The sequence below is a fragment of the Eurypyga helias genome, unplaced genomic scaffold (genome assembly GCF_000690775.1).
Source record: "Eurypyga helias isolate BGI_N326 unplaced genomic scaffold, ASM69077v1 scaffold12507, whole genome shotgun sequence".
Classification (NCBI taxonomy): domain Eukaryota; kingdom Metazoa; phylum Chordata; class Aves; order Eurypygiformes; family Eurypygidae; genus Eurypyga; species Eurypyga helias.
The window spans coordinates 29670-57594 of NW_010263718.1; the positions used below are offsets into that span (position 1 = coordinate 29670).

The window sequence follows — 27925 nt, forward strand, 5'->3', positions numbered from 1 at the left end:
CCATACGGCTGTACAGTTTGGGCCTACAGAGCACCAAAACATTGCAAAAATCCTAAGAAAAGGAAAAGCCAAAAACCTTTGCTGAAAACTTCTGAAAGTGTAAATGGATTACTTAACAGTTAACACCTGGAAAATATCATTTGAGCAGAATGGGTGAAATGGATAAATTTTTAAGCATCTCTTCTTTTCAACTCCTAGAGGCCTTGAAAAGCAGAATGAGTAAGTTTATAATAAAATTGCTTCTTTCCTGATCAACCTGTGGCACTAAAAGAAGCTACAAAAAAACCAGTGCATCAGAAACTCAAGACTGGGAAGGGAAAGAAAGATGATATAAGTTTTCTCAGAAGCAGAATTAAACCAGTGAAGCCCAAATCCCACGTGTCTTTTTAATTTTTTTACGTTTCTCTCATACAAAAGCAATATAGAATAGAAAACTTAACTTCTGTTCTGTTTGGGTGAGCCAGGAAGCCTTCTTGCCTCATGTAAATAGAATGGCAGCTAGGCACTTCTGAAAGGAGAAGACTGGAATTAGAAGTGTGCAGGTTATCAATGAGACAGGCTGCAGGCAGAAGAGCAACAAAAAGGTTGCAAGTTACAGCAAGGGGGACCCTGTCAACACATAGTGAGCATTTTAGAGCAGCATGCACAAGGCACAACAGAGGAGAAAATCAATGTCAGGATCACAGATCACATCTAACATAGGGACTTGGAACAGAAATCGTATCGTAATCAATTTTTCTAAAAGCTGCCTCCCATGAAAATTACACTTCAGATCATTCACAGACCCAAAAATCCACACAACATGGTACAAATATTTTTAAACTCCGTGCTTGTATATCTATCGTTGTAACTAATTCAACTTAACATTTTTAATCAATTACACAGAAAAGTCTGCCAATCACACTGGAGACTTATAAACTCTACATTAATACAAGGAATGTCAGAGTGAATTTATATTAGGATATTTCTTTTTAGACTCCAGTTAAGGATTTGAAGAGTTTAATGAAATTTTCTACAATTGCTAAGCATTAATCTACAAATTCAGATGCGTCAATTTCAACCTCCACCTATACATCCTTAAACAAAAGATATACCACAACAAAAGAAAAAAAAAAATCAGTGTACACATTATAAGTAATACAGACATTTATTTGCTCTTCCCCACCTCTACTCAAATCCGCAAGAAGAATGAGAAAAAAATAACAGAACTAATGAGAATCATGTTCTATAAATGTCTTTCTATTTTTCCCCATGTCTTGCACTGTCCCCAAGTAGCCGCATCCTGTGCACAGGGACTTGCAAACAGAAATGCACCATAAATGTTTGCCCTTCTAGACCATGTTTAACCCACTTCTTGGATATCAAAAGTCTTGCTTAACAAGTCTATTTGATCTTGTGATAAACTCCTACCCTAAGCTATGCAATGTTACCAATAACTTGTAACTCTTTGAAAGATGCAAACAGAGGTCGAAAGAGCAGACATTATTTTTCCAACACTGCCTACAGACTCTTTCAGACTGTGATTCCAAATTTCACTGTTCACTGACTAGTGATGAGTATCAAAGATTTGGCAGGATAAGAAAATGAGGTTTTACACTGACTTCACAAAACAAGTGAAACACAGGGCAGTAATAATAAGTTTCCACTAACAGTCCACGGTCTCTCTTGCACATCTGTGCTGAACTCTTCATTACCTCCTCTCCTGATGAAGCACTCACTGTTTCTCGTGGCCTGCCTGCTCACGCCTCAAGAATCTCTAATGTCTCGGGCAGCTATTCTGAGTAACCACAGAAATCAGTGATTCAGTGATCACACAAGTCAATTATAGCTCAGTAGACTAGAAGTCAAATCTACAAGTAGTGGTTCACCTGCAAGGAATCATTCATGTTACCAAGTAGATTGAATTTTAAGGAGAATGGAAAAATCTGCGTAAAAAAAGAGGAAGTCGGAGAACTAAAACAGATGCTATTTTCTATTTTAGGTAAAAATTCACTAGTATTGGCAGCAAAAACCTTTTTGACTCATGAATGCCACTCCTGCAAAGTGATACAGCAGAGTACGCGGAATAAAGAATTATGCATGCATCCAAGAAGTTGTGTTCTTAGCCAATTTGGGTTTCATCTCCCATCCTCCTGAGTCAGTTATAATTAACATCTGGAGTCTTTTTAAGGCAAGCGTTGTTTGTACCAACATTACTTAATCTTCTGGTTAGCTTGTATTTAAACAGTCCACAGAGGACCGAAAAATACAGCAAGGAAGAGTTTATTTCTCGTAAAGTAACTAGTCTTGTTATCCTAAAGTGCTATCAGTTAATTTATGACTATCAGAGTGGGTCAGACTCTAATCAAATTGTAGAAACATTTCCAAAGTGATTATTCAATCAAATGACTAACATGGTTAATTAGGAGCCATAAACATTGCTCTGAAGTTCATCAAAGTAATGACTTGCCCAGAAAAATTACTGCTAATTAAATTGCCTGCTGCTTTCATTTCTACCTTATCTAATAAAAAGTCCAACCAATGAAATTTAGCACTGCAGTTTTAAATTGTACTAAATGCTTGACTGAGACCCAGAAGTATTTTTACTAGCTAAGCGGAGCTACTTCAAAAGAAAACATTTTAGTGCAGAAATTACAGAGCAATTACATGTTTTCTTCTTGTTAAAACATTGTTTCAAGACAACAAATGAGACACAATTAGGCATAAAATACTTCCAGGGCAGGATACAAGTGTTCAAGGTGACTGATTCTATCACCTTTTAGCAATTTTTAGTCTTCGAAGAAAAATGTGCCTGGATTTAGGACACACAACAAGCTTTTTTCAGACTTTTAATGAAGTCATTCACATTGTAAAGTTATATCATCTCAAGAACAGCAGAGTCCATTTAAAAAAAACCCCAAACAATCTAAAAATCGGAGACATGGAAAAATTAATTTACTTTTTATATCTCCAGGGATGGTGATTCAACCACTTCACTGGGAAACCTGTTCCAGTGACTGATAACTCTTTCAGTGAAGAAGTATTTCCAAATATACAGCCTAGACCTCCCCTGGTGCAACTTGAGGCCATTTCCTCTTGTCCTATCACTTGTCACTTGGGAGAAGAGACCAACACCCACCCCTCTGCAACCTCCTTTCAGGTAGCTGTAGAGAGCAGTAAGGTCTCCCTTGAGCCTCCTTGCTACAGGCTAAACCACCCCTGTTCCCACAGCCGCTCCTCACAGGACTTGTGCTCTAGACCCTTCACCAGCTTTGTTGCCCTTCCTTGGACATGCCCCAGCCCCTCAATATCTTTCCTGTAGTGAGGGGCCTAAAACTGAACATGGCATTCGAGGGGCCAAGTACAGGGGCCTCTGCCTCGACTCACTGATCCAGCCACTCAAATTCAACACCTCAATTCCTATGTGAAACTTGTCTCCTTCCCTACAGACATAAAATAATGTGATGACACTAAAACTGCAACCTTCTTACTGTTTGCCTGCCTACTACTCCGATTTACACTTTATTACCAACTAAGTCATATTAAGAACAGAAACTGTCCCCAGTGGATACAGCCAGTCTTGCAATTTAACTTACACCATATCCTCCTCAATTGTCCTTTTGGTCTGAAAAGTAATTACATGGGCTTTAGCTCCTAGTTCAGCAATTCAGAGTTGGTGTATCTATACAGAACTAAATGTGCTGTGCCACTTGTTTTCCCGCAGGCAAGAAATACAGCGCATGCAGATTCTTTCCTTTCGTGCTACTGGTCACAGAAGGGAATGCACAAGCTCCTTGAGTAGCTGGGACCAACCTGTCTTCCAGCAGTCAGTCACACATGTCAGTCTGCTCCTGTGCTACACCCACCGTGAATATGCCAGTCCTCTCTTCTGTGCTTCCTTGTGCAATGCAACCATTTCTCTGGTATATGGAGAGGTGGTTGGTGCAGTGGGAGAGATTTTTACCAAGTGCAGAGACAAATGTAAGTTTTTTAAAATAAAACGTTTAAACTAGAACACATCATACTTTTGGCCTCAAACTTACTAACATCACAATCACACTGAAAGTAATGTTTCTTTTCCTGGAATTCCAAGAGTGTGGACAAATTATTTACAAAGGAGCATTTCATCCACCACTGAAACAACACATTTAGCCTCATGGTGGAAAGCCACTGTGCACCACACCACTACTGAGAAGCTCTGACCAGCTTGGTGAAGAGCAATAATGAAATCACTGGAAAATGGACAGGGCTTTTTAGGTAAGAAAGGAAACACTTCAAACTAGATCCCAACAAGTTGCTAAGGTGACACCAGACATCACTAAAAAAGAATCCTTGATCTGTGTTTTGCAGGGAGAAGTATCGAATTATTCTTTTTGATCATGAAAACTATGATTTTGTAAACCTGAAGAACACATTTAGGTTAAAATTTGTATGTGTCTCCAAAAAGAGAAATTCAGGTCAAAATTTAAGAACTGGTGACAATGTCGCTATACCAGAATTGCTTGAGCGTATTTCACAACTCAGATGCTGGTGGATTAGGTTGAATGCACTATCCCCTCAGAAGCTATGTAATTACAGCAGGGTCCTACAAATTGTTAAAATCCTGGCAGTACAAAAGTCAGCATTATTTTTTCATTAGTAGTTTCAGTATGAAAATTGTAGGTGCACTGAAGTTACATGGGTGAAAATAAAGTCACTATCTTCTCTAAAAATGAACCTAAAAATTAAGTAGTCTTTTCCCAAATCATTATGCAGTTTAAAAACATTCAGAATGGAAGGTTTTGTTCTTCATTTTGTCTGTCACTAGTCTTCATACAAGCAATTAGGAAAAAAAAACAAACCCAAAACCCACTAGAAGTATGTACACTCATAGACACACATACATTTCCTTCTAAAAATAGCTAATTAAAAGTTGTGAAGTTTAATTTCTTACATCTCACTTTACAAAAACCTACCAGAGAACTAGTTTCGGCCACACCAGTTCATGTCTAAGTGGAATTATTACACACATACAAAAAGAAAACCTTAAGCAAACAGCTTCCTTTCCACAACTTTGGGTTTTAGATCTATGACAACATCTAATGCATTTTCTGAGACCAGATGTCAACAGCCTGTCTAGGCGATGTGTAACTTTTTATACAGCAGAACAGGAAAACAAAGGCTCATACATTCAGCTCTGAATTGAAATTCCACATGGAGCTGATCTTTTGAGCATACTTTAAAATAATGTATTTGCTTTTATTAACCTCAGTAACTGCAAAATGTATTTTAAACATTGCTTCCCTTTGAATACAACAAAAGACAGCAGTATTTTCTCTCTCCCTTGCTCCTTTTGTTGGTAATCTTACTGCAAAAAAAAATGTCTGTGTTGCTTTTTCTCCCCGCCCCATCCCCTGCCTGTAAAATTGAAGTTGGACAAACACTGCACGGCTGAAGTGACATATTTGAATGGAATTCAGACCAACCAGTTCCTGTTTATGTTTCTGATTTGAGAATGTAGCCCTCTCATTCACTATACATTAGAAACACACCAAGGCCATAAACGGTGTCAGGTTTCAGGCAAGCAGGGCCAAGGAGCATTAATCATTACTTTAAGGCAACTGGCAAAAGCAGCAGCTGAGGGAACACTACACCCTTCAGCTCCACATAAATGGACATTCCAGGGTTTGGCGTGTGTGGGTTGGTTTTTTTTTTTTTCCCCTCCCCTTCAGCATCCATTTTATGAATGAAACTTCAGGCTGCAGAGAGTCCATTCATATAAAAGCTATGCTCACAGGGCTCAGTCTCTCGGGATCAATCGGTCTTGGGTAAGGCAGGCTTCAGCCTTCCATTACTGATTTAAAATGCAGCCTGTGTCCATTTGACCTGCGTTAATGCACAAAGAGTAAATCCAGACTGTGCTCTCAATCCTCAAATCAAATCATTAGCCAGTGCCACTTACTGTAACTGTAGATTTAGAGGATATTTATCCATTTCTTTGAAGAACAGGGACCGCAGGACAATTTTTCAGCTCATATTGTCTGCTCTGAGAGGAAAAGTAGATGTATGGTCTCCCATCTATATGTTCACATTAACCTGGTATTCAGGTCTTCCTTTCTTCATGAAGATAATATTAAAAAATTAATTCTATTCCAACCACAGATTTCTGTCAGACAGAAGTAGTGTACAGTGGAAAATAGCTAGATGGGAAGAAAGTGAAAAGTAAAATTCTGCCTTTCATAGCAATCTTCTGGAGTCCAGGTTTCCCATGATTCCCCCTCAGATGCTATTACTTTCTACTGTTATACCATCCAACAGCAGATTTGCGTTTATGTGTTTTAAGAGCAAGTACAAAGTGCAGTGCAGTTTAACTATTGAACAAAATCAATGCACGTTCACTGAAGCAACACAAGACAAGCTCCTGAAACAAGAGGTTGAAATATTTTAAACCACAGAAGTGAGACTAAGGAAAACTGCAAAACCAAAAACAAGGGGGAAGACTTCCTAAACCTACTGAACTCAAGAGCAAACCCCTATCCCTTGTATCCCCCCTCCTCCCCAGCCCCGCCTTTATGCCAGCCAGATTTTCATTAAGAACAATTGTACTGCTGTGTAAAAGAACTTAAGGCCGTAAGGAGATGCAGTTTTGAGATGTGCATACTGAAGCACCATATCCAGGAAAAGGATGGAGTCAGTTGTTTCACAGAGCATGTTCTAAAACTACATTAAAAAATACTGCAAATATTTGCAGTCTGACCAAAAAAAAAAAAAAACCCAAACCAACAAAACCAAAAAACAAAACCCAAAAAAGGAGGTGGGAAGAAAATCTAGAGATAATTTGAGGAAAAGATTAAGCAGCTGGAGGATTTATGAAGCAAGATCTCAACTCACACAGACAGACTAAGAGTATATATGCAAACTGTCCACAGAGATTTAGAGGTGGTACGTTAATACCAAGGAATTGTTTAGGATGAGTCAAAGAGGTGTAGCTGTGAGCAAGGGAATGGATCTGATCAAAGGGAAAATTTAGGCTTACAACCAAGAGATATTTCTTAACTGTGAAGTCTATTAGTCTGTGAAATAATCTCCCAAGGGAATAATTGTAGTAATAATACTTAGCACTCAAAAAGTGTTTTACATTTTCAAAGCACCGTACAAAAATTAGCCAATATAATAAAGACAGTAGGAGAAGAATCATGAATTGTGTCACTTTAAATGCTGCACTGGTCAATGCACTAGAGAATATCCTGAAAAAAGCAAACCTGCACTGACTCTGACTAACAGCTAAGATTTCCCTTTTTTCTACATATTAGTATCTCCAAATGTCTAAACCTTACCTCCAACAAGTACAATAGAATATCCAACTGTCATTTAAAAAAGGAAAGAAACAAACAAAAAAAGCAATCTGCAAATAAGTAAACTTCCAATAAATAAATCTAGTGTGTGTGGGGTATTCCTTAAAATATTAATTCAACATATTCTCTTAGGTTATTCTGCAAACTCCCAAATTCAAGGACTTGTCAGCTGATCTCCAGGGAAGAATGTGCTACTAAGTAACTTTTTCCATATCAATTTGCATTGGTTTGCTTTTCAAAAACCTACACATCAGGTATTTGAAAGGACTCTTGCTTTTTATTCAGTTCCCAGTCATTACGTAAATACGCATTTATAACATGGATGGTAGAATGCTTAAAAACATCCTTTACCTATGAGGGTAGACTTTGGAGATTAAGAATTGTCCTAATTACAACTTCCTCGGCAACCTTGATACAACTCCTTCACTGCAAATGAATTATGATACAGCCTTTTGTCTGGACAGTCTTGTCTCTTGAGTGCACAGATCAAAGTTGTTTGGGGGAGGGAGAGCCATACAGTAAACAGCTTTGCAGGTGGAGTCCCAGTGACATTTGTTACAGAGACTGGAAGCTGGCTACTTAATGAGGCAGAACATTTCAAGAAAGGAGATGATGACTTCAAGATTACTACAGTTGAATGGTCAATTTTAGGCCCCAAAGCCCATTCCAGCCCCTACAAAGTTTTTGTATAGAATCACAGAATTGTTTGGGTTGGAAGGACCCTTAAAGACTATCTAGTTTCAACCCCCCTTCCATGGGCAGGGACAGGACTATTTTTCAAAATAGTCACATGACTTCTGCAAGATCTTTTGTATTATGCATTTCTCATTTTTGCAGAGGGACCCTAATCCAATGTTCCTGTACTACATCACCTAGAAAGACAAACGAAGTCCCTAGGAGCTAAGCTCATCTCTCTTAACAGAGGGACAGTTCCTCATCCAGTCTAATGTGCCAACACAGTCTTAATTGCTTGTGAGGCTTGGGAATTAAAAGGATCAGCAACCCACAAAACAAGATATGGATACTAATAATTCTGTCTGGATAATTCATTCTTTAAGTGATGTGACCAGTATCTTGGAAGAAAACTTTGGAAGCGACAGGGACAGAATTTAATTTTTCTAAGGTCCATTCAAACGTATTAATTGTGAGCCTACCCTGAAATGTAACTGAGCATAACCCTGCTAATGCCTCTCACCTACTCAAGAAAGACTGAATCTATCCAGATATCAACAGATATATTCCTGACAATCGGTAGTAAGTACATGCTTCTATAATGTAGAAGCAACAATTCCTTCTCTATTTATCTCCTAACAACACTATGTGACAAATTCCAAAGTTCCCAGTCAAAGACATGGTCACAGAAGAGCTCTCCAATCAGAGTAACTATTTCAATTTGGCAAAACAGAGTATGAGATCTAAACTTAACAATTTAAGATGTCATTTTAAAAGTAGACTTTTAATGTTAATTGCATAGCTAGAGTTGTATCCTAGTAAATTTGCAAAAACACCACATTAGGTAGGGAGGATCAAGCCTGCAAAGATCCTGTTTCAAAATTAAGCCCAGAATAGATTAAGTATCTCAAGTGTGGCCTTTTTGCTTAAATAACTGAATACGTGAATTGAATTCTAACTGTACAGGAAATAACCAAAAGTCTTGTGAAGCTTTCTGGGTTGTATTCAGTAATGATGCAAAATCGCAAAGCTCTGTATGTGGCTACATCTTTGTTACTAAATATAGCATTCAGTACTAGTTACGTCTAGCTGGCAGCCATGGAAAAAAAGTCTGAGGCAGAAAATAAGGTCTGATTGAACAAACATGCATGATGCACTGTAACTTCTACAAGTGTGGACAGAAAAGGAAGAGCTTCTACTCTGTTGACATTTTTCTTTTCCATTATCTCAAACATTCTGCAGTAGAAATTGCATACCTGCAATTACAATTACAACTAATTGATCTGCCATTTCCCATGTCATAATTAATGCCATGTTTTAATAGAGTTATAATCATTCCATAATAATGCTTTTCATTCACCAGCTTCCCACAAAGTATAAAAGTATAGTGCACAAAAGCAATGAACTTTTATGAGGCTCTTTCAAAAACATCCCAAAAGGAACATCTCAGTGTATTACAATGAACTTTTTAAATATGTTTCTATATTCTTATCTGAGCTGCAATAAAATACCATGCAAAAAAAAGACTTTTCACTCTGGCATTCCTCCTTCCCTGAACAGCCATAGGTGAAAAATGAAATCAATGACTGAGTGACAAATACATTATGTTTCCTAAGGGGTTATTTAATGTACTCTTAGCAAGGATGGAAAATGATGGTTTCTAGAGAACAGATGGTAACAAGACAAAATATCAACAGACCACAGTTGTTGACTGCAATTTATGGAGTGTACAGATGTGTCAACTTAAATGCAGTGATTCTGAGGCCAATAAAAGTACTTCCTGATACCAACAGATTAATTTTTCATGGCCACTGGTTACATTTTTAAAAACTAATTATTCATCTACAAAAGAAACAACAATTTTGCTTGATCGTCATTACTAAAATGTGGAATGTTGTTCTTTCTGGCACCAAAAAATTAAAAAGGCATGACAAGATTGGATACAAGTTTGCACATCTTCCTTTCAGAATAAAATTTTCTTTATTTTTTTCCCCATAAATAATATTCCAAATACAGATGAATGCTAGCAGCCAACTCAGATTTAAAGTAATAGTATACAATAAGGAGATCCCATTTCCCAGCCAAATATAAAGGACGATTACAAAGGGCCTTTTTTCACCCATTAATTTAGCAGGATGAATAGTGATGCTTGTGAAGGTTGCAAGGGACTGGCAGTGCCTGAAGCTGCAGTCCCCTATTTATTATCCATTGCCACATTAACTATGCAGGCAGTCTCTCCCATGCTGCTTTGTAAGACTAAAGATACATGACTGCCAAAGCCACATATCTCAGAACCTTCATCAATGAACAGTTTTAATTCTACATCTGAACTCATTTTCATCTTGTCTTATATTTCAACTTGGAGAACTATTTCACTGTTGATCCCCAACCTGTATAGATAGGCCTAAGTAAAATTTACATAAGGATTGATTCTTTACTTGTCCAGAGTAAGAAAGGAAAAAGCAGATCTACTTTCCAAATTCCCCTGTTCTAACATAGAGATAAATTAAAACCCAAGCACTTTACACCAATGATACCACAAAATAGCCCCCTAAATAGACGATGTTAGATACAGAAAACACAATAAAACAAATTCTCCAGTGTATCAAATTGGAAGATAGTTTGTCACGGGCTAAACTTTCAAAGGAGACTTCACCTCAGCTGCCATGTAGCCTTTGGGAAATAAAACTGCAAAAGCATCTAACCAGAGGCTAAACCAGCAGGAAAGCACTGCAGGTACTGCGGCACCCAGAAAAGAGTCAGATTTAAGTCAGACAGGGCCACTCATTCCCCCTGCCCAACTCAGTGTACGTGTGAAAAGATGTACTCTCCTCCAGCATGGTAAGGACGCACAAATCCCTCCCTTTCAACATGGTGGCATACACAAAGCAGGACAGAGGCAGAGAATGAGGAGGAGCTGCAGAAATCACACCGGAACTGAAAAATATGTTTTGACTGCATTTTCTCAGCTTGGTACTGATCAGCTGTTTATCCCACCTAGCCCACTATATGTTGTTTTAACCTCAGCTTCTCTCTGTACCACCTTTCCAGCTTCCTTCCTTCTCCTTGTTATTTGGTACTCATCACGAAAACTTTTTTACTTTCTTAATTCTCTTTCTCTTTTCCCAAGTGCAATATAAATATTATATTTAAATTGTGGCAAACATTTACAATGTTATTTCCTTGATTTATGGTTTTGTCCTTTCTACCGCTTATCTTTCTATTTTGACCAGAAGCTATTGAAAGCAGGCTCTGCCACCACCTCCTCTGTTATGTACCGTCTGTAGAGCAATAAGGCTCCATTCCAGTTGCCCTACAAGCACAATCATAATAAACATTATTAATAGCAACAGCGTATTCTCTACATCAGCAACCTGGCATCACAGATTATGTACTTCCACAAAACACAGCAGTATGCACAAACTGAGAAGCTGACAACAATTTGGCTGATTCTTCTCCCTCATTGGTTTTATAGCTGTATAAACCCCACTTCAGCGGAGTTACTCCTGATTTAAAGTAGTGGAAGCAAGAGGAGAAAGAGTCCTTTATTTCTGGCAGATAAATGAAAGAGCTCGTAAAACAGAGCACACAAATTCAGAGGTCAGAAATGAGATAGTACAGAACAAGCTCACTCTTAAGCAAAGTTCAATTTTGCACCCCTGATTTTTTCTTCCTTGGCTTCTTTAACCCGTGCACTGTCTGGACAGAGAGTTCTGGAAAGCAAAATCCTTTGCAGAGCAAGTACAGCGGCACAAGATACGCTGTATTATGTAGCAATCTTACTACTTCATAAGCTATAGCAGACATAAATTACTTCAGGGGACCGAAACCCAGAAGAACAAGTTTCAATTCATACGATCAAAATATCAATAGCACTAGCTTGGACTCATTTATTTACTACAAAGAAGTAAAGCAGAGTCTCACCTACCTGAATCATATGCAAAATCTCTAGGTTCTTGTTTAATCATCAGAGGAGGGGGAAAATTTTGACTGGCTGCACTGCCAACCATAGCATTGTGTTCATAAACTGGATCGTGGTACTCCTGCTTAAAACCTTGAGGCGGGAAAGGGATGTTTGGCTCAGACATCTGGCGCTGATATATTGGACGTCCTTCCCTTGGCATTGCAGGCAAAGGCGGGAAAGAATTGCAGGGTTCAGAAAGCTGGCGACGAAATCTATGACACAAAAAGGTCATGTAAAGAACTTGAGCTACATTTCACTTCCCAAAGATCTTCACAGGTCATGGTTAGTGGCCCTATTACTTTCTTAGTAGCAAACATTTTGCTTACGACAATGTCAAGCACTCCCATCAGGATCCCTTGCATTGTAGAACAGTAACAAGCAAAGAAACAAATAAAAACCAAAACCACCTTATTAATGTCAGCTTTAAGACCAGTCCCCACCACCATCTTCTTTGCTTTCAATATCTTCTCTCAGCAGAAGAGGCAAAGAGGAAACACACCAGCTTCAAACCAGTAGAAAGACTCCCACCCTACCCCGTAACATGAAGGAGGCTTAGGCAGAGCTTTGTTCTTTCACAAGTATTAGCAATTTATTGCTTGTACTCTAATTTGCTCTTACCATTCTTAGTGTTACACAGAAGCCATTCTGACCACAACACACACAAACATTTAGAATGAAGAGTATTGTCTGCCCTAACATCTGGAATCATTCCAGGGTAAAAGTCCACAGTTCTCTCGAGGATGGAGCCATGGGAGATCTACCTGCAAGGCTGGCACTGCATTGCAGCTCAAATAGGAAGGTAATGTAAGCACCCCCAGAAAAAGGAGAGGATGCATATTTTTCTATGTGAAACAATGCCTAAGAATTTCCCTTGTGCCTTAACTTATTCCCTTGGTCATTTCTACATGAAAGAAGTCATCCACACAAGCCACGCTGCCATTCACAACTCCCAGATCACATTCTTTAGGCATAAAATCTGAGAATTCAGTTTTAAATTAACTTAATTTACATGCAATGCTACTTGAGAACCTATGGTTGTTGTTGCTTCCATAAAACATCTACCTGAACTAGAAGGCCTGAATGTAATTACTTGGGTATGTGCAGATTCAGAAGCATAGAGAAGGATACAAGGATGCTAATCCACAGCAGATGGAATGTTCTTGCAACAAAATCCTTACTAGTTGTGTTATCACTCACCATAAACAAAACCCACATCAAAAACAAACACCTGTGCCTGTGTAAGTTTCCCACTGTCACATGTCACACTACAAAAAATCAACAACTAATCATTCTTCAGCTTCCTGTACTTTGGATCTGAAACAACTTTGGTTCATGCAAGCAAAAGCAGACATTTCCTTTGAGAAAACTGGGTAAGTGAAAAAGAACGCAGGGTTTTGATTGCACGGGCAATACAATCCTTGACTATCAACTCATACGTAGTACATGTTTCTCAAACAATTTAAACTCCACTAATGTCTGTCATAACACTGCTGTGAACTTGGACTGACAAATATTTACTGTCATAGCTTAATTACAAATACTGTGGGAGCTACAGAGATAGAAACTATTACAATGTAGTAGTGGAGAAAAAATGATTTTATCTTTTTTAAATGCTGCTGTAAATATTATATTTTTCAGTAGAAAGAGTACTTCACTGTAACACTGAGTTTTGCAATTCCACCTACACCTGCAGAAAACAAACTTAGAAACTCAAATGTATTACGAAACAGTTAGGCTGACTGGCACTGCATTCATTTCCCTCTTTTCCTTTTTTCATTAGCCAAAAAAAGAAGCAGAAATTATCATTAAGAACTGTCAAGGAGTGAATCAGAAAATTGCAACTTGAAGTTAAAATAAGAAACAGGCTCACTCACAAAGCCTCAAAGGAAGTTAATAATACTTGTTGTACTGGAAGCTTTGTATGGAATCAAGCCATTTGTTTATACAAGTGGATTTGATTCCTGTTGGTACTTGTTAGGACCACTTATCGTTCAAATATTCATGCCCTGTATGAAGATGTGTGAGTTGTGTGTTCTAGATACTAATGCTGTCTTCTTCCACCAATGCATATTCCAAACAAATACGCCTTGAGTTACACACGAACTCACATAGGTAGGTCATTTGTTTAAGTGACATTTTCTGAATACAATCAGTGTAGTAACATCACCTTGTAAATCGGGAATATTTGAATTTCACAAAAATATGAATCACGCATTGGCTTCAAACAACTGGAAGTGAAAAGACTCGAACTAAATAAGAAAACAGGGAAAAATATCTTCCAATATAATTGTACCTTTCTTTAAAAAAAAGGAGAAAAATGAGATTATTTTTTTTTTTTTGGCCTGAATCAGCTATTTTGCACTTCACTAGAACACATGGTGTTCTATCATGAAGGGAAGCATTAGTGCGAAATGCCCCAGAGAACAGGAATATCAAAGTAGGGGTGAGGGGAAGAAGAATCATGTAATGAACCTGCAATACTTATGCAGAGCAACTGTTAAATGTATAGAAAAAATATACTAAGGTTTATGCAGATCTCGATAAATACTCAAATTAGGGAAGATGTACAGCTTCAGTACTCTCTTTACAAGTTGCTCTAAAACAAAAGATTTTTTTCATCTGAAAAGTCTTATTACAGCTCTCTGCACAGAATCATTTAGCTTCTGGAGATTTCAGTCTCCTGACAACTTGACTTTGGTGTGTACACAGGAACACATTTATCCACCATCCTGTAATCAAAACTGCTGCTTGGCTTTCACTGGGGGCCTGCGTGGTTAGACCACAGCCCACGGAGGGAGAAAAGACGGTGACTATGGCAGCTGAAGGGGCCAATTCAGTGCTTCCTCACTGCCAGGAGGGCTTGTAGAGAACCTTGGGCGACATTTAAAACTATCTCATCCTCGCACAAAACAGCAATATAAACCTTAGCAATCCCCTTCTGAAGTGATCTGCACAAATCCCTGGAGATAACAGCCCTTATTAGAGCAGAAGCATGCAAATCACAAACCCAACAACTGTGATTTTCCTTTCAGGTGCTTCTTTATTTGCTAATGTTTAAGCACTAAGTTGAGTTTCTGAACATACAGATCTCTTTACATACTGCTAAAATTTTAAATGCTCTGAGCAATCACACAACACAGTAGACAAAAAAAGGTTCATGTAATAAAGGCTAGAATAAATAGAATTCCATAAATAAGTGTTTGGTTTCAAAAATCAGGGAAATCCACTAAGCATATCTACTACAAAACTGAGCTAAGAAAGAGAGCCAGTTGTCTGAGGATTTCTAACATATCAGAACAAAACAGGGTGACTTAAGGACAGTTTAAGCTTTAATTCTAGTCTCCAGCTTTTGTGGCTTTTACTCAGACTAATGTTATTTAAGCACAGTTTATGTTGGCATCTTAGTTTGTTTAAAAAGCTATATTTCCAAAGGGGTTGGAAAAATGATCCAACATTCCAAAGAATATTCTGAAGCAGTAACACTGTAACGTGGCCACTTATCTCTTAGATAGGTGAACTGCTTAGCATGAGGCCAGATATTTATAGCCAGGATCATGTCTGCTAGTGACTTCATTACCTCATAGAGCTTACTAGCCTCAAGTGAGTCGGGGAATCACTGAATAGCCCAGTTGCAAGGGACCCTGAAAGACTATCTGGTCCAACCTTTTGTGGGAAAGGGAGTCTGGATGAGATTATATGGCACCCTGTAATCACCCTCACAAGACAGAAGCAGGTCATTAAAACTCTGTAGGTCATGAACTACTACATAAGACCATCAAGTCAGGTGCCAGCCTTTCATAAAACGCACATAATTCTGACACTCTGAACCTTGCTGGCTTTTGCTTTGATCCCCCAACCTGAAAGGGAGTATCTGTGGACACGAAACCAGTGCTACCCTATATAAGAGACTTTCAATTATAACTGAAATGCCCTCTGCATGGGTCCCTTGTGTGTTTCGTGGTTTACCTGTGGTCCATAGGGAAGCTGTTGTCTTGAATGGACTGGGATGGAGGGAGATGGGCAGGGAAAACCCGGTCGGGTTTAGGAGTCTGAGTAGAGTTTGGGGAGGCATGGTGCAGGGGTGACACAGGAGTGCTGGATGGCGTTGGTGGGTTGGAGGGCCTCATTCCAACTTGTGGCTTCTGATCATAGGCACTATGAATAAGGCAAGAGGAAAGAAGGTCAGGTTATTCTCAGGGGGGAAAAGAAAAAGTAGCATCTACATTCAGAAGAAAAACCCCAAGTGTCACATTTATAAGCTTTCTATTATAGTTACCTTATTAACCAGCTTGGGGCAGAGGAATTCTGTATTTTACATTGCAAAGAACACAGAAAAAATCATGTTAGAGCCAAGTGGTTCAACACAGCATTTTCTTCTCTGGGGCACAGGAATGTATTTTTAAAGGATTTGGTTTTACAGTAACATTCTAATAGGAGATATACAAAACACATAAAAGTATAAGCACCTGGACTAGAGCACAAAGAGCCAGCAGTGCCTGTCAAGACTCTTTTTTAGAGCTTACACAAACCACAAAGTGAGACAGTAAAACAATACAGCTAGAGGGAAGGGATCTGACCCAGAAAAACAATGGTATGTTGGCTTAGCTACCCACACTAGGATGTCAGCAGCCTCTCCCAACAGTTTCCACCTGCCTCTCAAAAATAAAATGCTAGTCCTTCAAATACATAGATGCTGTTTTCAAAGGTGTCCCAAATCAGGAAAGGACTTGGGCACACTCTGATCATCCCTCTTTTTAAACAGGAAAAATGCAGACATTAGGCAGATAGTAAGCACAAACTTGAATCTTCCTGTCAGGTCCCCTAGCACCCATTAATGCATCAATGCATGCATTTGATTTTTGAAATCAAAATCCCTTCTCTGTGACTGGAGGTGCTGTCAGTCTCTCTCTCTCTCTTTTTCCCTCTCCCCCCCACCCTTCTTATCCAAAAAGTTAAATGTAATTGCTTTAAGTGCTAACAGTTTTGGTAGCACATTAATGGGAATAAAAACCCAGAAGCTAGATGAAAGATTCTAAAATAGACTGATATGTCAATAAGAAATGCTTCAGTGCTGACACTAAAGGAAGGAGTGACACCGAAGTACAAATGAAAGCTAAGTCAATAAAGAATGCAGTGGTATCAAGCCCCGCCACCACCCACAAATAATTAAAGCTTTTATTAGCTATCACTGTAAAAGAAGACAACTTGCTTTGGGATAGGTAACAAAGATGCAGAGCCTGATGAAATACTGTTTTAAATAGTAATCACCCACAAATACACACATATGACATCTGCAATACTTTTCAAATACTTATTGTGTTGCTCAGACCTGCCAATCTCTTGCCTGTTACATGAATATCTCTCCTTCCTAATGTGTGTAATGCATTTTGAAAGTACTTTCAACATTACACTCCTTCCTTCTATTTCATGCTTGCACCTTAGGTTTTTAAACTCTGGCTATCTCCCATGAAGAAGGAATGAAGAATATACATTTTGATTAAAAACACTGCTTTAAAATGGTTATGAAAGTGTTTGACAGAACTGTAAACAACTCCATCAGTGTTCATCAGCTAAACGCATTATCTCATCAGTCTGTTATCTGCTGAAGAGGTAACTTTTATAAGATCTCTATTATGGTTTTATTACTCTTTAGTCAGTCCTCATTTAACTCAGCAGCTCTCACTGCAAACATGCTCCTGATTGCTTTACCTGACATTGTACAGGCACTTTTCCCCATAACTGAACTTGAATGGTTGCTCTTGACTGCAAGTGGAGCCAAGTTCTGAACATGGGCTATGGGGTTCCTTCTTGATTTTCACAGGGAGACCATGAAAAGCCACTGGAAAGAGAAAGAAACTGTAATTAAACCTCAAGTACAATATTAACAATGAGCTTTCTCAAGTAAGCTAGACACTGCTAATTAAACACAATTAATTAAACTATTGTAATACTAAAAGCAATATAGGAAATAAACATTTCAAATATTTCTTCGGGTATCAACTGAAAAATAGACACCAGAGATCCTTCACATGGGCTATTAGCATTTTTATTGTTTAATAGAATGATGGCCAGGATCCCATCTCATTAGCAGGAAAATAACAGCCCACTTCTATTTGGCTTAACTACTGTAAATGTTGTCAGAGGCAAAATACTTCCCATGCACCAAATGTTTCTAAGTATTATTAGTGAGGTGGCTTTTAGCTATAAATGCAGTAGTAGTTCACTTCAAAGAGTGCCACAAAAACTACTCAAAAATAAATTTCTCATATATCAGACTCAAATATATGATCAGTAATCTTTTTGTCCCATGGAATGCATGAAAATTTGCAGTGAAACTTATGAAACTGGATGATTACATGCACTTTTAGTTATAAGTAACATCTGAAAAAAAAAAAAACCCACACAAGAAACTGCTTCAGTAATTTTTCTCAAAAATACACAAGATAAAACCCTGGCCCCAGCAAACTCAGTAGTAAATGTGACATAGACACTAATTGAGAAGGAAAACAGAAAGAACACAACTTTTTTAAAAGAACAGAGGAAGTGTCACAGAAATGCAGCATTAATTAGAAGCACAAGTTCATCTGGATTAAGAAAAAGGCCAAAGGTAAAGACAAGGTTAACCAGCATATTAGTTTAAGACAGCCAGGTTTCCTTATTTCATATTCACCCTTAAGCAAAATTAAAGCAGAAGAAAATTCAAAGTTCGCCTGATATAGACAAATCTAAAGTAAGTGGCTAGGAGGACAAAAGACTAAAAGACAAGTATTTAACAGTTTGAAAACACACCCTTCAAGTTTTAAACAAAATGAAGTTGTAAATACATCTTTGAACTCTGAGAAGCCTAGGGTTTAGAGATAATTTTTTCACTGATTTCTGATGTTGCCACCAAAACACCCTAGTTTGAACATCACATCCTGACACACAAGATCGCAGCCTTTCCACACTCGTGCCTCTGTGGAAATCCAAGTACATGCAGCAGTTCCTGTTAGACAACCTCAGCACAAAATCAGGTCATTATTATATTCATCTTGCCCCTTCTCTTGCACCTGAATTTAGGAGAGACGATTTGTTACACACTACATATTTTCTGATAGCAATTCACCTGCATACACACTCATGACTTCAGTGGGGAGAGGGAGGTAAACGAAATGCTCTCTAAGAAGCAAGCATCAGAACCAAAACCTCTGATCTGTAAATATCATAGAATCATAGAATGGTTTGGGTTGGAAGGGACCTTAAAGACCATCTAGTTCCAACCCCCCTGCCATGGGCAAGGACACCTTGCACTAGACCAGGTTGCTCAAAACTAGAAATTTTAACTTTTAATTAAGAAGATTTGAATTGCAGAATCTCACCGTGGGTTTTCCCACAGTTGAGCAACGTTTAGAGAACTCTTTCACAAATGGGTCCTCTTGTACCCTGCTAAGTGACAGCTTCTAATACTGCCTTTCAGCTGAGTCTGCAAGACAGCACTATGTTATTTTGTCACATATTTCCACAAAATTCACAAGAATTTCCTCTAAAACTGCTATCCAGCTAGAATATTTGGTGGGTAATAGTCAATTACCTGGAAAGATTACAAAGGAAAAGCAAACAGTAATACAGGTAGACAAACACATACATACAGCACAGTAACGTAAACAGAGATGAAAAGCAGTGAATGTCACAACAAGGAAAGAACACTTTCTAAATAAAACTGCCTGAACTTACACTAAAATAAAAGACTATACAAATTCCTTGAATAAAGATTCTCAAATTTGTGGCAGAATGCAGCCCAATCAGCTTTCCACTGTAATCGCAAAACAGGCTGACATCCAGTTTCAGGTTTTTCCTAGCAAACTTTTACTGCTGACTCGCCTTGCATATCTTGGTCAGATAATGCACACCACACATTCAATGTGTATGATGGGCCTCAACTTCAGGACGGTGGCTCCAATACAAAGGCAGGTAATCTCTTTGACTGGAATCAAAGAATTAAAACACAACTGCAAGAAGACTTTTTTTTTTAAAGCCAGTATCACATATTCACACAAAGACCACATGCTGCTCTCTTTTTTTTTTTTAATTTTAACTTTTCTACTTCCTCAGAGTTAATCTGTTATGAAAAATTACTTCCCTTATTTATTTTTAAATAACGGGAGTACAGAGACTCCCACATCACAGCCCTGTGCGGAGAACTGGCTGGGTATTTCATCACAGCGCTGAGAGCCTGAACGTCTGCTAACAGGCAGTTTTCCAGCTCACTGGCACAGGCACAAGTGAAAGCAGCACATTCATTTTGTGCAATTTGCTTTACCTTCCCACATGGAGTTGGTGCATGTAAAAGGCTGTTAAGTACTAAATTATTCCTTATCAAATCACCATCATCTGGAGTCATGATCAACACTAATTAAATTACTTTCGCTGAACACGGCTCCAGCCTGCTGCCTCGGCTGCGAGGTACATTTTATTTTGCTTACTGTACAGTCCTAGCAAGGTACAGGGCACAGTGCTAGAAGGCATCTGTGCTGTAGCTTTAATTAAAGTTTACCTCACCTTTCTTCCAGCTTTATAAGCTAAAGTGTATCACATCAAGTAGGTTAACGCCTTCATTTCATTTAGGGAAAGTATTACAGTCCAAAGTGATTTTATATTAGATCTTTATCTTAACTATGGCCAGAAAGATAATGTAGCTGTAAAATTTAAAGCCTTCCTCAGGCAGTCCCCAAACACAGTCACCACGCTAAGCTTTATCAGCAACTCCTTAAGCATACACTTTTAGAGGCAGAAAAGAAAAAAAAGATAGCCTGAGAAAAATCTTACTGCATTTTTGGGGGGGCTTTCTAGAAGGCACCCTGACCTTTCAAACCACATCGTAAGCGTGGCTGAAGATGACAGACTCATTCCAACAGTAAAATTTCAAACATTTGAAACAGTTCTCATATCACTGAAACCCTCCGCATGTCACTCTTCATTTTAGTATGACACTGATTTTATAGTGCACCTATTAAAACAGATTTTAAACATACAGTGTTTTACTAAGATGGATTGTATGTTATGTTTTCAATCAGTTTTCTTTTGAGGAAAGCAAGTTTGCTTATTTATACAATCTAATTTTAGTGCAGCATACCAAGCTACCAACACACCCAAATTAACAAAATGACATTTCAGACAACCAGCTCCTCACCACTTCTTTCTTCCTGATGGCAAATTCATTTTACTTAACCCCAGAACAGTCTCAACCCTATTAAAGTAACAGGCATTGTGCCTTAACGATCTTATTAAGAAGTGACCAAGGGCCAAGATTTCATCCCGAGTGATTACTTACAGATAACTACCTCTGAACTTGAAAGGCAAACAATCTCACACGTGTATTTAGATGGATGGCTTCAACACCTCATCTCAACTACTGGGGAAAGTCAGGCTTATCCGTATCAGAACGGACTCAATCTACAGACCCTGCCTGGAGCTCCTCTGAAGCCAACGTGCAGATACATATAAGGCAAGCAGAAGGACTGCTACCATCTGCCAAAAATTGATTAAGGTATCACTGCATGCATATTCTCTGTGCATAAATATCTACCTATATCTGCAGAGTAAGAGGGCTTGCATGTTGTACAGACCTATATTTTATACAAAATAATTTCACCACAAAGTAAACGCACACAGAACCTGCATAAACACAGGGTGAAAACTGCTACCCCTCATTTTGAAGTGCTGTTCCCCTTTGCTGTCAACAGCCTAATCCCCAAACTTTTTTTTTCACACTAACACCCAGTTTAAGACACAAGCAAAGAACAGTTTTATTAAGAACTCTGAAATTAATGGAGGAATTGGTTTGTCTTAGAGGAGACTGATTTGTATACTTTCTAGCCTGAGAAACAGCAAATGTACCACACCTGTACAGACAGAACTGAATCACTTTTGAGAAAACCCCAGAAATGCAGTGCATCAAATATAAAAGCAATGGTTTAAAATATTTTTCAGTTCCAGAGATGAAGAAGAAATGAGGAGTATCTTACGTGAAATTGCAAGTCATTTCTCCTTTGAGCAAGAAATAATAATTTTCAAACTTCGTACTCCTGCCCAGAACACAAAATAAAATCTGATTTTATTTTCTGAAGACAAATTAATTTAAACATATTTTTAAAAGACTTGAAATATTGGTAGTTCACTGATACTGGCTAACGACAGGCAATCTTGACTCCACTGACCATAGACAGATGTCTTATTATGAACACCTGTAGGGCAAGAGCATTTAGCCAACTGATAGCAGCAACCTCGCTTGGGCTAATGAACTCCAACGTCTCCTAAGTAATACTGTTCATGTGTATTAAGTTCAAAGACTTTGTCTGCCTGGAGAAAAAAGGGAGTAACCGGGGAAAACACAGTAAGTTAGGCCCTAAAACATTTCTGCTGCATGTTTCTGAATGGCTTTTCACATTTATGCTCTCAAATCACCCTCTAAACCCAATTTAGTAAATAACTCATTCATTTTTATGATTGAGGCAAAACTGTAAATCTGCAATGTAAGTTTAGAGATATTTTTTTGAACACAGGTGAATCGAGAGGATTTTATTTTCTTAAACAGAAGATGTAAAAATATTTTAAGTTAATACCAGCACAACCCCAGGTACTAGACTGATTGAAGTCTTAACACTTGGTAAAATTTCAGAAGCAAGAAAAGAAGGCCCCTGTTCTGGTAAAGCCAATACTGTCACACTTTATCTCCCAATATACACAGAAATGCAGCAGGCACTTCAGATACATCAGAGTCTCTCCAAGATTCTTTTCCAGTACATTTACCTCTCCCAAGCCCTCCCCTTCCCCCAACACACAAAAATCCATTACTAAAGGGTCTAATCTCAGCTATCAGCACAGAGTGCCTTTTATGGAGCCATTAAACCATTTCTCTTGTTTACAGTGCCTGAAGAAAGATGTGAATTATGTCTGTGACAAAACAGGCGATAACATTTCTAAACTGCTATCAAAATGCAAACTGAAATACACTTAAGGACAGGGACCCTAATTCATGTTTTTGCAATTTTCCTTGCTCACTATAACTTAACAGCACTCACCTGATGATTCAAACAAATTATTTATGTTGTAAGAACAACAGGTAGGCATTTAATTAAAAAGAAAAAAATCTACTTTCAATAAATGAATAGTTTATTAAATGGTTCATCAAAGAGGGTAAAATGCTGGTTACTTATCAGGTGATAGTAAAATCCAAACACAACATTGTTGGTTCATATGAGGCCTGAAAAGCTGTATTTATATAACAGTTATTTACCATTTGAAATGTACATTTAATATAGGTATGTGCATATCTGATGCAACGAGCTATAAAACTAAGTATTTTCTATATGACCTTCTAGGTGGGAATGCCAGACTTCAAAAATATTTTCTGAAGAGGTTTCACAAATCTGTATTTAACTTAAGGAACAATAGCCTTCTGCATTCTGGAGGCTATCTATTGATTATTTATTTCTAGATCACTATGATTTAAGCTACAGACCTTTGTAGATAGCTGCACTCTGAATTTTAACAACCATTTAATAGGCATCTGATTGAAGCCAATGGGATGCCAAAGCAGGATGTTCTTTCCATTTCATTCCACTATACATTACCGGTAAAATTTGTCATTGTAATCTTTGGGATGCACAGGAGGAATTAGCTGAAGTAGCTATTATATCCAGCTGACCATTCCTTCATACTCTGGAGGTTACTACTGCTGCAGCTGAATGTGACATGCAGCCTAGTATACTAACAAAAACTGAAATAAAAACATCATGTTGGAGAGGTGACAGATGAAGAGACATGGAAAGAGGATGGAAAGACAGTAAAAGCTGGTAACCAAGTGTTTCCAGCTAAACTGTTCCCAACTATTTTGAATTAAAGCCTAGACATACAGACCACAGCAACAGCTGAAGACAGAAGTGACTGCAAGCATGGATGGCCGAAGCAAGATCTGCAATTGTTTTCACCCTAAGCAATCACTTACCTAGACAATGGCAAGAAAACACACTTGTTTCTGACAACTGCAACAGTTGCAAACATGAACAAGACTTGAAGACTGTAGACTGATTTAAAAGTGGCTGAACAGACTACATCTACAGACTCCAAGTTCTTCAACCATTTGATCTATCAAAGTCATCTCTATCAGACCTTAGCTGAGCTCCAGTCAACTGGAATTTATTTAGGTCCTGCTCTCTGCCAGATATTGGAAGAAGCTGGTGACAAATTGGGTATCTGACACAGATGTGTATCACCACTGTGGTTTCAGAGACTACCCTGGCAGTTTAAATGAAAACTAAACACAGACAAGAGACCTGAGCTTTCACTATCTCACAAACGAAAGCTGCTAAAAGAAGGGGGGTGGGGGTGGGGGGAAGGAATCTAATCTGTTGCTTAGATTCTTAGAAGAGAATCCTGTCAAGTTGTTTTTTGAAGAAGTATATGATCTTTGTATTATTCTCTATCTTATGGCTGCATCTGGAAAACCAGAACTTGCTTAAGATGCAGAATTCGGCCATAAAGACAACTGGCCTCCATCGAGTTCCACAGAATGGTGATCATTCACCTGAAACAGAGTCTGCGTGTGTGTTTGGGTGTTTGTGTGCATGCACCAGGAGTCAAATGGAAGCAAGCATACCAAATGGGCAAGCACGCCTCTGCAGCGATACATTACATATGGTCCTACTGTAATAAAGGGCAGTAAGCATTTTCCTCTTCAATGCATTTATGTAACTGGGGAGAAAATGGAGAAACAGCATGCAGAAGAGAGGAACAACACGTAAATATAAAAATTAATTCAACAAAACACTAATTATTTCCTACAGGGTGTCCTGGCTCTAAGTCCAGGGAAATAAATCTGAGGATAGCCGGTATCACATTGAATGCTCTGCCACCCCTCGTCTCACTGCTCCTTCCCAGGAAGTGGAACTTCATAACTGGGCAGTACTTGGCAAACCTGTTAGATATGATTCCATCAATTCAGTCTTCACCTTGGCTTCAGATCAGATCCTTCCAGCCCCTACCAGCTCAATAGATAGAAACAGCATGGGACCTCATTTTTTGGAAGCTAGTTCTGAACGATGAGCCCAAGCATCAGCTTTCAAAGCCAACTGGCAAGAATAGAATATGTGGGCAAGATGGATCTATTTGAGAACCTTGTTTAACAAAAAGAAAATACCAGCTTTGAAGTAATCTGTCACCTTTACTGGAAAATACACAACTACAAATGCACTTTAATAACAGTTAGAACTCACTCTGCAAAATGAAGCAAATTGCTTATTTTCTCTTCCAGCCTAAAGCATACAGTACTGTGCATGTCAATTAAGCGTCTACCTGAATACTGCATTGCACGAATGCCAATAATAGCATAGTCTTTAAAATCCTCAGGGGGTGGGGAAGGATAGGGAGGGATGAAGAATAAAAGACAGCCCAAAATTTTGTCCTCAAAGTCTACACAGACTCAGATGACATGGTATGGCAAAGAAAAAAATATTTATTCTGCATTTGAATTAGGAAAAAGTAGCAAGCAGGTGAAGATGAACTGCACTGAAAGCTGGATTTTTTTCTTGTTTACTACTATACAGTTTAAAGATGGAAAATAAATGCACATTTTCCTATAGCTAATACTGGGAAATTCAGGACCTTAAAATCTGCAGTAATGCATCTGTATCAACAAGCATTGTTTGCAACAGTAACTTCATTCGCTTCGGCTAAAAAAGGGTATTTTTCTTTCCCTTTTTTTTTTAAAAAAAAAAAAAGCTTCACAGATTGATGAGTAAATGGCAGAAACAATTATTGATAAAAATCAATTCTAAATTAATTGGATCACCAGTTCATCTCTAGATTATGTTAAATCTATATATTGACCATAATTTTTCCCTATCTTTACTATGATCTGGCAGTAACATAAAGCCTTTGAGAATAACAAGTGAGGCCAAATAAAAGGGTGAAGTAGAGAACAAAGATGGTTTCACTATGCCTACAGCACATGAAAGTTGCATTACTATCCACAACGCAGGTTTATATGAGGGCATTTGTACACAGGGAAAAGTGACCAACAAAATCATCATTATAACGCAGGCATATGCCACTTCCCTACAGCACAGCTTAACTCCTAAAAAATGATGCTCCTGCCCCTGTTCAGCAAAGAAATTCTTCTAGATGCTTCTTCACAAAGAGAAAGGAGTATCATTCTCTGACTGAAATGTGCTTTTCTAGTGTTTGTGTGCTAAGATACCAAAAGTTTTTGCCAATTTAGTTATCTCTGTGCAACTAACCTAAGATGCCCCCCATGCCACAACAGATGCAGCCTTCCGTACAGGTGGAGGGGTTCTTAGGCAGGATAGAGGTAGGAGGACAATACTAGAGGTTGTACCCATACAGGTTAATAATTAGTTCAACTCTATAAATCCCCACATTTAGTGCAAGATATCCTTCATTTGCTTGTCTGCAGCTGCAATTTCTGAAATGATCTTTTAGAGTTACTGATGGTACGTGCAGCTTTCTGATGCTGCAAGCGCTGAAGGCACCACTGAGATAATTTGAGTATTTGTATCTACTTCGCTTCCCCTTTAAAAGGACCATGCCAGTTGAAAATTGCAGTATGTTCAGTATACCAAAATTAAAAAGCCCACCCAAAAGCATAAGCCATCTGGCTAGAGAAGAGAGGTGGAGGGGAGGAGGGAGCTTTTATTGATACACTAAGTATCAATAAAAGTTAGCCTACTCCCTAAATCCACAGACAGAGCAATTATAAGGCAAACTTTTAAACAGGCTGACAGTAAACACCCTGTTAGGATACTATACATACTTTGTTCTAAATTGACACTATTATTTGGGGGCAGCTGCTAACCGGCTGAACTGCAACACCGTATTACAAGTCTGTCTCTTCTACTCCAAAGCAAAGGACTGTTTTGACATGATTTTGGTTATCTGACCCCTCTCTTCTCCTGCAGCCCCAAAAGATTCCAGCTTCCAGTTAAGGATTGTCTAGATGTTATTTTCATGCAGTGGAAGCTGCAGTTAAGGACACTTTCTTAGCCTTCGAAAGCAGCAATCTCACCGAAATGCTGTCACGGAAACTGTTTTATTCTGATTTACGTCTCTTTCATGCAGTGCTCTCCTTCCCTTCCAGACTGCTACCTGTCCAGGTGTATGAGACTCGCAACTGAAGGCAGGCAAGGGGAAAATACTGCCAGAGAGGCTTGGCCTCCCAGCAAGGACCTCCAGGGCAAAAGTTAACCTGCTGACAAATCCCAGGGACACTGGATAACTGAGAATACAAGGAAATTTGCAGCACATTGCTGTGAGGGAGAAAGAGAGGATTACGCTAGGAGGAACAACTGGCATGCTTTGATGTTTGAGGAGAGTAGGTGAGGCAGGAGGAAGAGGTCTCCCTCTCCCCCTGCCCCCAAAATAAACATAGGCTTAGGGCTCTCTGAAGGAGGAAGCAGTAACCCAATAAAAATTAAACCTGGCTGGATCGTGTAGCAATTGATTTAAAACCCGTGGATAGCATAAGATGACTCTAGATGAACAAAAAAAAAAAATCTAAATAATTTTTAATTATTTGCAACTTCAAGGACCTCACACAGAAACAGAGTTGCTCTTCCCCTGCGTTAGCATTTGCTGTTAAAATCCTGGGAGGAGATCAGGGGCATTTGTTCCTACAGTTACTGATAATGTATGTGGCTCCAAAGCCTCCCAGGCAGGGTTCAAGGAGAGGCGGTCTACCTTCAGAGCTCCAGCTAAAGAGGAAGGTCTTAATGTAAAACCAAGCCTTGGAGAAAACTTAAATTGTATTCCTACCTGGGAATTATCAATAGAGTTAAATGCATAGAGAAGAGCTGGCCACTAAATTAGGGCCTCTGTGCTTTTCTGAGGACATGATTTCCATTTGCAGCAATTTCCAAAATTTAATTTAAATTATAAGAGGTAATGGCTAAGTACTACGTAACTTCCATTACTAAAATATCCA

At 38.6% G+C, this 27925-nt stretch overlaps 1 protein-coding gene across 6 annotated transcripts in view; it reads right to left on the reverse strand.

Moving 5' to 3' along the window:
- Positions 1-27925, reverse strand: part of ETV1 (ets variant 1) — a 64181-nt gene that overhangs the window by 13255 nt on the left and 23001 nt on the right. For 4 of the 6 annotated variants that reach the window (XM_010156151.1, XM_010156150.1, XM_010156154.1 and 1 more), the window contains 4 exons: positions 17659-17788; positions 15916-16104; positions 11914-12161; positions 441-508 (listed from right to left, as the gene is read on the reverse strand). In XM_010156151.1, coding sequence (XP_010154453.1) covers positions 441-508; positions 11914-12161; positions 15916-16104; positions 17659-17788 — 635 coding nt within the window. The remainder of the gene's footprint in view (positions 1-440; positions 509-11913; positions 12162-15915; positions 16105-17658; positions 17789-27925) is intronic. The other 2 variants (XM_010156152.1, XM_010156155.1) reach the window with 2 other exon arrangements.